The sequence below is a fragment of the Peromyscus californicus genome, unplaced genomic scaffold (genome assembly GCF_007827085.1).
Source record: "Peromyscus californicus insignis strain IS unplaced genomic scaffold, ASM782708v3 Scaffold_7__1_contigs__length_154581171, whole genome shotgun sequence".
NCBI classification, from domain to species: domain Eukaryota; kingdom Metazoa; phylum Chordata; class Mammalia; order Rodentia; family Cricetidae; genus Peromyscus; species Peromyscus californicus.
The window spans coordinates 110,860,947-110,873,730 of record NW_026294595.1 but is presented as its reverse complement, the minus strand read 5'-3'; the positions used below and the strand labels follow the sequence as shown (position 1 = coordinate 110,873,730).

Below are 12,784 nucleotides of genomic sequence, written 5' to 3'. Positions count from 1 at the left end.
GTTTACTAAGCACCCACGCCATACAATTCCATCTAAAACAAGGCTTAGCTTAGAGCCCTGTGATTTGCTTCTAAGATCTGCCCACAGCGTTTTATTATACTTACTATTTGAGTTCTCATTATCTACTTGCAGATTTATTTGGACAAATGTTATGTGCCATTATACTTTTTCAGAAAACTGTCTCTTTTCTGTACTAGGATGAAGGGTTTTTTGTTTTGTTTTGTTTTGTTTTTTAAATCATAACAAAGCACTAACACTCCTGCAGGAGAAGAATGGGCCTAACTACCAAGCATCTCGTTTCAATTCCTTAACTCACACATTTGGTCAGGGAAATAATTATTAGGATCCTAGTTTTTGGAAGGTGTGTGGTTTTTTATGTCAGCATAGAGAAACCCATAGTAAGATACTGAGATTAAAAATTACTGGAGTCCAAATGCTCAAAATTCCTCTCCTTTGTCATTCAAGTTTCGTTTGCGTATGTATAGGCAAACGAAATGTGTTACCATAATTTTTGCCACTCATCTTTGATCTATATGACACTCACAAAATGGAATAGTACTCATCTGTTAAGAAAAATGAAATTATGGGCTTTAGAAACATCTAACCCTACACCACATATATGTACTCGAAGACACATAGACATGCACACAAACACATACATATGCACACAGAGAGAGGCATGATGATATTCTAAAGCTTATCCAGACTTCTCTAAAATGTATTACTTACTAGGTTCTTTTTTAAATTTTCTATTTTAATTTAAGGAGTAATTTAAGCACTGTCAGTCAACACTGAACTATATTACTTCAAAGTGTAGCTGACATCATTAAAAATTCAGTCTTTCAGATTTAAACACCAGTTCCTTCCTCTTGCCTCCTACCTCCTCTCTTTCCTGTGGTGGCCTCTGGGAGCAAGAAGAATATGATATGTGGGACCTCAGGGTGAGGAAAGTGAGACCCACATTCTTTTTTTAATATTTTTATTTTATAATTAATTTTACATATCAGCCATGGATTCCCTCATCCTCCCCCCCCAATCCACCCCCCCATTCCCACCTCCTCCAAGGCAAGGACTTCCCTGGAGATTCAGCCCAGCCTGGTAGACTCAGCCGAGGCAGGTCCAGTCCCCTCCTCCCTACATCAAGGCTGAGCAAAGTATCCCAGCATAGGCCCCAGGCTCCAAAAAGCCAGCCCGTGCACCAAGGACAGGTCCTGGTCCCACTGCCTGGGGGCCTTCCATACAATTCAAGCTAATCAACTGTCTCACTTATCCAGAGGGCCTGGTCCAGTTCCATGGGGGCTCCTCAGCCATTGGTTCATAGTTCATGCATTTCCAGTAGTTTGGCTATTTGTCTCTGTGCTTTTTTCAATCATGGTCTCAATATCTCTCGTTCATACAATCCCTCCTCTCTCTCGCCGATTGGACTCCCGGAGCTCCACCTGGGGCTTGGCCGTGGACCTCTGAATCCACTTCCATCAGACACTGGATGAGAGTTCTATCATGACAGCCAGGGTGTTCAGCCATCTGATCACCAGAGCAGGTCAGCTCAGGCACTCTCTCGACCATTGACAGTAGTCTACAGTGGAGGTATCTTTGTGGATTTCTGGGAACCTCTCTAGCACTCTGCTTCTTCCTATTCCCTTGGGGTCTTCATTCATCATGGTATCCCCCTCTCCGTTCTCCCACTCTGCTCCTGATCCAGCTGGCATAAGAACCAACATGTGGATCAGGAGACCCACATTCTTATTCTTCTCTTGTCCTTGCCTTGGTAAACCTGGATTCTCTTGATTCCTGGCTTAGTGTCCACTGGGGATTAATTGGTCCATTGGGGGCTTCGCTGTTCAGGACAATACATCTTCAGACTATCAAGTCTCAAGCCTCTTGCTCCAAGTGTTAAAAGCTTTTCTTTTGGATGAGAACCATATTCTTGGTCAAGTCTATTCTCACACCAAGATTTGAAGAAACTTCTGGATGCCTGAACATAGCATACAAACTGTAGAAGTCAGCATCCCTTTCCCAAGCCTACATCTATCCACACCATGGGTTCTCTTTCCAAGGAAGAGGCAGAGCTAATACCAAACTGATTTTCAGGGGCATATCTACACTAATTGTTAAAGTGTTGTAATAATTTCATACTAGTTTACTACAGGTACTGCTTCAAGCCCTTAGATTATCCTTGGTGGCCCCAATCACTCCTAAGGACTTGCCTAACCCCATTGAAAATGGTGGTCACCCATCCAGACTCTAGATCCTTGAGATTATGTGTATGTGTTTGTGTGTGTGTGTGTGTGTATGTGTGTATTCTGAAACAAAGACAGAGATTTTCTCCCCATAGTTTGTGCAGACACATATGCTACAAACAGTCCCGAAGCCTACTGTCATTTACAAGGGAGTTTGGAAATGACTTATTAGAAAGGAGAATGAGGCACAGCACAATATCACTGTTTTCTCTCCCCTTCTGAAAAGAACCCCAGATTAAAAGTGGTAGACTGGATGGAGTCAGCAATTGGCTGACTGGGATTAGTCTTAGAGTTGTTGGAGGACTGAGTAGTGTAGTAGGACAGGCCCAAAGGCTCAAGGAAATTGGCTCAAACCAGTTGCCAAGGCGTGCATGTAACGTATTTCCTTATGAGCCAACCTGGAGTTTGCCTGAGGGCCTAGCAACAGGTGCTGTCAGATAAACCCCATGAGAAAAAGCAACTTAGAGGAAGAAAGGATTTATTTGGCTTATACTTGCAGATCAAGACTAATCACTGGGAAAAGCCAGGGCAGAAACTCAAGGCAAGTATGTGGGGGCCACTAATCGTGAAGGGGTACTGCTTGCTGCTCACTCTCACACTTGCTTTCTCACAGGATCATGTTTACCTAGCTTTCATTGCTCTCTACCACAGTCCTTTTAGAGAATAACAGTACAGATTGTGGACCAGCCATCATTACTACAGCACCCTCTTCATACCCTATGAGACATTCTGTGGTAGGAGTCTTGATGTCATTCTTTTAAAAAAGTTAAATTATACTTATTTGGTAGGAGAGTAGGCACATATCACAACATGGTGTAGCAATCATAGGATAGCTTGATGGAATGAATTATCTCCTTCCATCATGTGGGTCCTGGGGAGCAAACTCTAATTGTCAGGACTGGTGACAAGTGTATTTACCCACTGAGCCATCTTCCCAGTCCTTGAGTTCATTTTTGACATCCTTGCATTTCTTCTATAGTCCAGGACCACCTGCTGAGGAATGGTGCTGCCACAGTGGGCTGGGTCCTGCCATATCAATGAATAGTCAAGATAATTCCCCACAGATGTGCCACGGGCCAATCTGATCTAGACAACTCCTCATTGAGGCCACCTTCTCAGATGATTGTAGGCTGTGTCACGTTGACAATTAAATATAACTACAATATGAAACATATGACTGTGTACCCATAGTTACAAATAAGATTAAATTCTGAGGTCTTACACACACACACACACACACACACACACACACACACACACACACATATGTGAGTGCATGCACGTGCACACACACACACACACTAACTAATGAACGAATTAAAATTGTAAATAGATTTTAAAAGCTTTAGGGGGTGAGGAGATTGCTTAATAAGTAATATGCCTGTGCAAGCATGAGGACCTGAGTACAGATCCCCAGACCCAACAAAACAGCTAGGCATGGCTGTGCATGACTGTAGTCCTAGCACTGTGTGGCAGAGGTGAGAGGATCCTAGAGTTTCTAGCCCAATTAGGGAACTCCAAATTCAATAAGAGCCCCTGTCTCAAAAGAAGGTAGAATATGACAGAGAGAGATACCATCCATTGACCTCTGGTCTCCATGAGTATACACACAAGGTACACAGACAGACAGACAGACAGACAGACACACACACACACACACACACACACACACACACACACACACACACACACACACACCACATTTTTAATTATCAAAATTCCTGTAGAGTTATGTCATCATAGCTGAAGATGCAAGGGGAGGGGCTTCTGTTGTCCTAGACAAGTACTGTGCCGCTTAGCTAAACTCATAGTTAAAAGTACAAGTTTGGATAGAGAAGGAGAAAAACAATATCTAGCAAGAGTATGTAGAAAGGAGTGGTACCTGCAACTAGGAATCTGAGGATACCAAATACTTAAAGTGAGTGCAGCAGAAGGAGATCCTGGAGAAAGGTTGAGAGAAGCTCAGAAGAATGTATGAAGAACAGCAAGAGATAATTCGTACCTGAAGGACAGAGTATACTTTATAACAATTTTAACGTCTGATGGTCATTCTCAACCATCTCAAAGCAGTGCTGAAACCATCCACTTACTTGGATTCTGTTGTCACTAACAAGGGTAAGTTGCCCATTGATATTCTGTCTATAAGACCATCTGTATTTCAGAGCAGGTCACCATGACTCGGAGCTGTGCCTTCCAGCAATAAACAGAGTCCTGGGCATTTAGTGTCCGTATATTAGCAGGTGTCTCACAGTGCAGTTTGTTCTGAAGTATGTTCTCAAGTCCACCAGAGTTCTTTGTAAGGATTTTCAGAGCACTGCATGATGTCAAAGACAAATAAGATAGCGCACACGCTGAGTCCTTGGGCTAACCACTTTAAGTGCCTGACAGCCAAGTGCTGACTCCCAGTCTACATGCCTAAAGGTACACCTGCCTAGACACTCATGTTGGCAACTTTGATCACCGTGGGCAAAGGAGCCAAGAGCAAAGAGAAGGGAAGCTGGCATGGCAGTGGTATCTTGGCAACCTAGGTAGTTGGAGATCGAAAATATGGAAAAGATGATGGCTGTTTGAGTCATCTCATGGTACATAAGAATCTAAATGTGTTCGACGCCAAGAATCTTAAGCTGTAGCAACATGAATCATATTTCTACAGAGAACATCAACTTGATTATACAAAAACATCATCTGTGGTGTCATTGTGAGTTTGATAAATATATTGTTTGGGGTTTATTTAACTTGTAAAGATTACCTGTGTTTGTCTCATAATTTCACGAGAGATTAAAAAAATCTGTAGGAGTTCAGATAGTTGGAAGTCAAGACTGATAAGAAAGGTCCTGGCAACTTTGCTGTCTCTTAGTTCCAGTGATAAATTTGAATAACTTTCTTTGTCCCTATTTCCGGGCCTGTGTGTATATGTCTACTTCTCATGGGCAGTGTTTGCTAATTATTCCTATGCCACTTTCCTTTCCCTTTCAGATAAAGTTATCTGACTTTGGTTTCTGTGCTCAAGTTTCCAAAGAGGTGCCAAAGAGGAAATCACTGGTGGGTACCCCATACTGGATGGCACCCGAGGTGATCTCCAGGCTACCTTATGGGACAGAGGTAAGTAGGTGACAAGCATAGTTTGGGGACAGAGGGCCCTGGGATCGTCTCAGGATCATCAGTGGTCCTGATGGGTAGATACGGGACTTAAGGGACTTCTGACTCCATAGTTGATCCCTAACATTGGGGATCTGTTGGCTCAGAGTTGGCTGTGACAGAGGGAACACTGGTCCCACGGGAGACATCACTACAAAATTTACACAGTGGCTTTCCCTGAAAGGTAGAAAGGGGATCGTGGAATCACTAAATATTCGTCCCACTCCCAGTGGCAAGATGTAAAGCAAAATAACTGGAATGGTGACTGCAGTCATGCTGAAATGCTTCAGAAAAGGGAAAGAAGTATAGAAAGTATGACTAGGAAGTAACGTTTGCGTATAGTAGAAATACAATAGAAAATCATGTATGTATATTGTGACATTCGAAATACAGCATAATTTAAATGAAGGAGGGTCAGGCAGAGGCTTTCCAGGCAGGGAATAGTGTGAGCAGAAGCTTGCAGGCACCCAGAGGCTGAGCAGCGTGCTTCCATGCACTGGGGTTTAGATGGCAACGGCAAGTGGTTTGTACTGACGAGCGAAGAGCGATGCCTGAATGAACTCGGGCTTGGCTCACCTCTCTTTTTCTACGGCCTTGGACGAGGACCCATCTTGTGTTTCTCACTGTGGTGTACAGAGATAAATCCTCAGCGAGAGTAGCAAGAGATAGAGTAAGGATGCAGAGAGCAGATAAAGTGCAATGAGGTCATAGCAAGAGCCGGCTAGAGGGGTGGACAGAGCCACCGTCCTTGCCTCTCCTCCTCCAGCCTTCCACTTCTTCACTCAGAACTGCTTGCCACCTCTTCCTTGTCTTCACTCCCTGAAAATAGTGTATGAAGCAGGATTTTGTGGGGGTTGATTTAAAATAATAAAAACAAGAGTGGAAAACCCCAAAGTGGGTAGGGAAAGAACTCTGTAAAACTCAGATTTGTAGAAGGATGAGAGTCCACCATGTGTGATGCAAAGTAGATTCTCGAAATTTGTTTTAAACATGCCAAAGAGTTATCTCAATTTCTTATGGTTTAAGTATGACTTTCTTCTCTGGCTGTGACATCTTTTACCCTACTGATCGCCAGGGTTGATTCAGCTGACCTGGTTGGTTAGGCAGGTGTCCCTTTGCTCCCTCACCACTCACCTCACCTCCCGAAGCTTGGTTGAAGAGGACCACCTTCCCAGAATAGAGGAGGACTGGTCTTCAGTCAAGGGTATACGAGCAGCTGCGATCCCATGATAGACCCTCCAAACAAGCTCTCTTTTTTTCATAATATAAAAGTTTGGGGTTTTGTTTTCTTTCTTTCTTTCTCTCTCTCTTTCTTTCTTTCTTTTCTTTCTTTCTTTTTCTTTCTCTTCTTTCTTTCTTTCTTTCTTTTTCTTTCTTTCTTTCTCTCTCTCTCTCTCTCTCTCTCTCTCTCTCTCTCTCTCCCTCCTTCCCTCCCTCCTTCCTTCCTTCCTTCCTTCCTTCCTTCCTTCCTTCCTTCCTTCCTTCCTTCCTTTCATCTGCCCTGGTATACAGTTAATACAGAGCTTAACAGGATAAAAATTCAAGCTCTGGACTTAAGAATGGTGTGTTTTCATTTCTAATGAACTAGTAGAAACTTCACCAGTGTCATCTTTGAAAAGTATACAGGGCCTGGGAAGCTGGATTGCCCCATGTTTAAGAGAGCATTACTGTTTTTGCAGAAGACCAAAGTTCGACTCACAACACCCACATCAGGCTGCTCACAACTGCCTGTGACTCCAGTTCCAGAGGCCCTGACATCCTCTTTGGCCTCTGAGAGCACCTACCCTTACTTTTACACACACACACACACACACACACACACACACACACACACACAAACACACACACACACACAGAGTAAATCTTTAAAAAGAAAGATAAAATTAGCAAAAAGGGTGATAATACAATTCATTATATAAATTTGTATCATAAAGTTTGAAATTAATTTGTGAAATTAATTCATTTGTGAATAAATATGGATATTGGGTTTCACAACACAACCAGAGCTCCAGAATGTTCTCCATTCCTTACATAACTAGTGGATTGTGCCTAACAGGTGGACATCTGGTCCCTTGGGATCATGGTGATAGAGATGATTGATGGTGAGCCCCCCTATTTCAATGAGCCTCCTCTCCAAGCAATGCGGAGGATCCGGGACAGTTTACCTCCAAGAGTGAAGGACCTACACAAGGTGAGGATTGGTGGATGCTGCTATGTCCAGAATAGTTACTGGATTTTTCAGCCTCCTTGTTCATTTAAAGACTGGCATATCCAATATGGTGGGTCTGATTTGGGGGTAAGGGTTTTGGAGGTAGTCATCTAGATTCAAATGTGTTTTTCTGTGCATTTATAGAGCAAGTGGCTCCAAGTCTTCAATCACACCTCCACACCTCCAATCTGTAAATGGGGTGTCACCAGATCTTCCCTCAAAGGGCTAGTGAAAGGTGAATTGGATTCTCCTTCCAGCATGTCCTCACTGAGTAGTAGCTGGTACCTGAGGGGGACTTGTAATTGCTAGGAGTATTCAGATTTCTTGACTCTTGTAGACCTTTCATTCTAATTAAAAGCACTGTGAAGATATCCAATGTACAAGACAGAAGACTCGGAGCTGCTTTAGCATGAAAAGCCAAGGATGTCCTTTATGGAAAGATTCACCTGAAACAAATGGAAAAAAGTCACTAGTCATGCAAAGATGTAAAAGAAAAATATATCCCATGTAGAAGGAGCATCAGATAATACAAAGACCTGAAGCTAAGGAAGAAAGCTTGTATGTTGGAACAACTCAGCAGGAGATAAGGATAGAACATTCCAGAGAAATAGGCGGGAGCTAGATCAGTCAGGGAAAGAAAGGGCTGTTCATATCAAGGACCAATGAATGTGGTTTTCACATGTTCCAAGACATAGCAACTGGGACTAAGCTAAGGCTCATGGTTATTCCAAGAGTTACCCTGCTAGCTCGCAGCTCCCTGTAAGACCTGATATTTCAAGATCAGCCTCAGCTTAGCAATACCTCCCTCGATCTGCTTTATAACAGACGAAACATGAGGATGCCTTTTAGGGGAGAGGGATTTGGAATGGAAGAAGCTCCCCATTTCCTCTCATGTATTACTGACGATTACTCACAGAATTGTTGTTGTAGCTTGTGCAGAGAGATTCAGCAAAAAGGAAACTACGAAAACTCAGTAAGAGTTTGAAATTTTTGATAGATTGGATTAAGATTAACAAATGAAAATTAACTAAAAACCTGTTGTGTGAAAATAACTCCACATCCAACAGAGTTGAGTGCTAATGAATACACAAGGATATATTTACCTCTAATGCTTAAAAGCTGGAAAAAGCCCAGCTTTGTTTCCCAAATGAATAAATAAGCTATGGAATAATTGGATAGCTACACAAAACTGAAAACAATAAAACGAATGAGGAAAGAAACTCACAAATGTAATGTTAAGTGAAAATAAGCCAGTGAAAGTTAACAGTATACAAATATATATGTTTGTATATATAATATATTTTTGTATATGTATTTATGCTATAATATATCTATGATAATATACATATAAATGTATATGTGTATGTATTTGTACAAAATTATATGTGTAACTTATACATAAATTATACGTATATATACGTATATATACGTATAATTTATATGTATATATAATTATATGTGTCTATATATATATATATATATATATAATTTTGCACAAAACTTAAAAGCAGGCAAAATTCATGTATCCTATTAGAAGTAAGGATACTCGCCGGGCGGTGGTGGCGCACGCCTTTAATCCCAGCACTCGGGAGGCAGAGCCAGGCGGATCTCTGTGAGTTCGAGGCCAGCCTGGGCTACCAAGTGAGTTCCAGGAAAAGGCGCAAAGCTACACAGAGAAACCCTGTCTCGAAAAACCAAAAAAAAAAAAAAAAAAAAAAGAAGTAAGGATACTCATTACCTTTTGTAGGGCTATAGGTAATGCCAAGAAGAAGCCTGAGGCACTCTTAGAATGGCAGAAATGTTCTAGATCTCAATAGAGGTAGAGAGTGAACAGATGTCAACATATGCTAAAGTCAATCAGGACATTCATCTAATGGTGTTCATCTCCAAGTAATATCTGATATATTTCAGAAAAGTTAACTTTACAAAAATTAAATGGAAATGTCTGTGTTGACTAACGTGATGGAAATATGTTTCTGTCTGTGAAGTGGGGAGGAGTGTCCATCAAGCACTATTTCATAGTCTCACTGAACTTTCTCACACATGCCACTAGTGCCCATATAATCTAGACATAACAGTTGCTTTCATTAGTTACCATCATTATTTTATTTAATAAATAGTTACTCTATCCTTTATCCCCATTGTTTCCAACTTTGAAAGCAATTTTAATGATAGCACGTGTTTTTCTTCCCTATCTTTCTCCTTCATTTCATTTAATGTGAAATCATTGATGAGATTCGTTGGGACATTATTTTAGGACACTGGACTGGCTTCTATGTTAGTCCTCAGTGTGGTGTCTCCTTCTTTTCACAGGTTTCTTCCATGCTCCGAGGATTTCTGGATCTGATGTTGGTGAGGGAGCCCTCTCAAAGAGCCACAGCCCAAGAACTTCTTGGACATCCATTCTTAAAATTGGCAGGTCCACCATCTTGCATCGTTCCCCTCATGAGACAATACAGGCATCACTGAGCAGATTCATATAGGAGACAAATCTCAGTGAAGAAATGAGAATGATTCAGGAGAACATGAGGAAAAACCCACAGAACATGAAAAGGCCTGTGCATCCTAAACCAGCTGATTAGTGGGACAGTGTGATGACCTGACCGGCAGGGTTTGACAGACCAGGGCATCTTCTAGTGTCTTAAATAGGCATCTCTCCACTGACAGCTGGCATGGTCATTTGGAGCATGGCTTTAATAAGTCATCATTATACATTTTCAGCCCTTCTTCCAGTGAATCAGAAGGACTCAGTACAAACTCCGTTATGATATATCCTAGCCACATGCAGGGTACCGCATAGGATTTTCTATATTGAAAGAATACTTTTCTGGCAAAAAAAAAAGGAAAGAAAGAGAGAAAAGAAAAGAAAAAGCACCTTTTTTCTTAATGGTAGCAGTGTAATGTATTTTGCAATGAATTTGTAATTTTTCTGTACGATAGTTTTGATAATTTATAGTACTTTGATGTCACGTAGCCATTGTCTCGGTTGAAGTAATACTTGTTTACTAGCAGGCATTTGAACAAAACCTTTCCTACTTTTTTATCCCTTTCAGAGAACCAACGATTCTTTAGGAACTTTGAATACTAAATGACCCTCAGTCACCGTCAGCTTTAGCAGAAAATCTTTCTTATCCTAATAAGTGTCTTATGTAATGGAAGAAGAGCTAAGAGTGATGGTGTGGACACTTCATTTACCCAACCAAATACAGTGAAATAAAATTTGAGTCACAGGATCAACCAAACAACTCCTTGAGATAACGCTAAGTATTTTGAAAAACCATTTTCCCTCAAGGATTCTGGTAACACACCAATTTTTGAAGAGCAAGATATTTCCCTTGATGCCCACCTTTAAATAAGCATGGCATCTCCTGTGGCCAAATTTCCCTCCCAGGGAGCAATTTCAGTGCTGGAATCATTGGACTTAGTTCCCCAGATAGAATGTTTCGGTGAGACCATGGAAATCCCAGGCTCACGACAGCAGAGTGAACGAGGCAAGCTGTTTGGTTCTGTGTGTCACTGTTTCTAAGACTCTGTATGCTAGCATACCAAACTCTTGTCTGTGTTATCTTCATGCCGCAGTATTAATCACTGTTATTCATGTATTGTGCTGGAAGTCTGAACGGATGATAGAGGGTGAATTAGCAAGGGGGTACTTTACCAGGTATGGTCTAACTTCAGTGGTGACCATGTTACAATGTGTTTCCAACATAAGGAGAGTTGTGCTGCTGTCTAGATCTTCCTGAATGTTGATAAAAATGAATGACTACTACAATACATTTTGTGTTGCTTGTTGGATGAATTTGCATGTTAACTGTAGGCCAATAATAGATTTGCCTTTAAAACTCTGGAAGTGCTACATAGTCATCAATAGTTTCTATTAATTATGCATCAGACAAAAGCCATTTGTTACCAAACTGGAAAACCAGAGACTTTACTTAATAACTTCGCATACTGTAACAAATATGAAAATAAGTTGGTGAAGATACTCTGGTTGCTCTAAGCATAATTAAGAATTTTTTGTAATTAATAGGTTGATAATTATTTATTATGGTTTAAAAGGAAAAAAAGGCATAAAATGACCTTCTGCTGATTAGCTGTTCAGTTTTTCCCCAAACTGGAAATGCTTTATCCTAAATAGAACCTATAACTTTGTTGCATAAAACGCAGATCAATGTTTTATGTAAACTCTTAAAGTTTTAATATAAATGTGTAAGAATAAAAGCAATCTCAACCCCCCAAAATGGCAATCCCAAAATGTCACAAAACAGTGTCATAATTCAGCCAGGACTATGTAGGAGAAGAAAGAAGAATAAATCAGAATCATTTTTAACTATAATCAACATTTAAAAATTAATTGCAGGAAATAGCAGATTTTGGATTCAAACAACTTTTGACAGTGTAATGGAAACTTTTTCTGTAATTTTCTTATCATTGGGCATTTTTTTACAGTATTTGGTAAGTTTACAAAATGTTCATGTAGCTTAACGGGGTCTGTGAGCACTGAGCACCGGAAGAAACTGCACACAAATAAAGCAAGCGTTTGCCTTTTCCCCGCTGTGCTACTGGAAAGACTCATTTTCTGAATTTGTCTTATTGAGTAAGTAGGGATGGTGTGTTGATGACCTTGGGATGCAAATGAACTGGTTTATATGTTATGTCATGATGTCTCAAACTGAAGATAAAACATCCCTATCCCTAAAGGTTACCAGTTATGTAAGAATGTGATCCAGATACCCTACTTAGAAAAAAAAATATTAAATTCTGAGAAACCAGGTCCAAGGAAAACCAGATGGAGAGCTAAAGACCTCCACTTTATCTCTCTATCCCATGGATGGTATGCTGATTTGAGGCCTTTTACCAACAAATTTTACTTGAAAGACTTATCTAGAGGTCTCTTAACCTAGAATAGAGTGTTCAGTCTCTTCATTCTCTTCAACTGACAAGAAGCACTAACATTGACCCCATAAAGTTGAAGAGAAATGTTTGCGACAAAGAGCCCATTTCTTGTCTAGAAATTTTAGAAGGTTGCTTTCATGAAATAACCTGAGACAAAAGGATGAGGGAGGACTTAGCACATCATGTGTCCAGGAAGAGAAAGATGGAGGCAATCTTCCACAGACAAAACCTCAGTCTTTGCTGCAAAGGGAGTAGGCATTAAGTTTTCTTGCCTGTATATAATGAGTCATGGAAAAGAATC

The 12,784-nt window shown here is 40.8% G+C and overlaps 1 protein-coding gene across 2 annotated transcripts in view; it reads left to right on the top strand.

Annotated features, from left to right (window-relative positions):
• The window catches only part of Pak5 (p21 (RAC1) activated kinase 5), a 296,008-nt gene extending 283,871 nt beyond the window's left edge, over positions 1–12,137 (top strand). For both annotated transcript variants that reach the window (XM_052726001.1, XM_052726002.1), the window contains exons 8-10: positions 5,217–5,342; positions 7,435–7,569; positions 9,901–12,137. In XM_052726001.1, coding sequence (XP_052581961.1) covers positions 5,217–5,342; positions 7,435–7,569; positions 9,901–10,056 — 417 coding nt within the window. In that variant the 3' untranslated portion in view covers positions 10,057–12,137. The remainder of the gene's footprint in view (positions 1–5,216; positions 5,343–7,434; positions 7,570–9,900) is intronic.
• Positions 12,138–12,784: the final 647 nt, after the last annotated feature.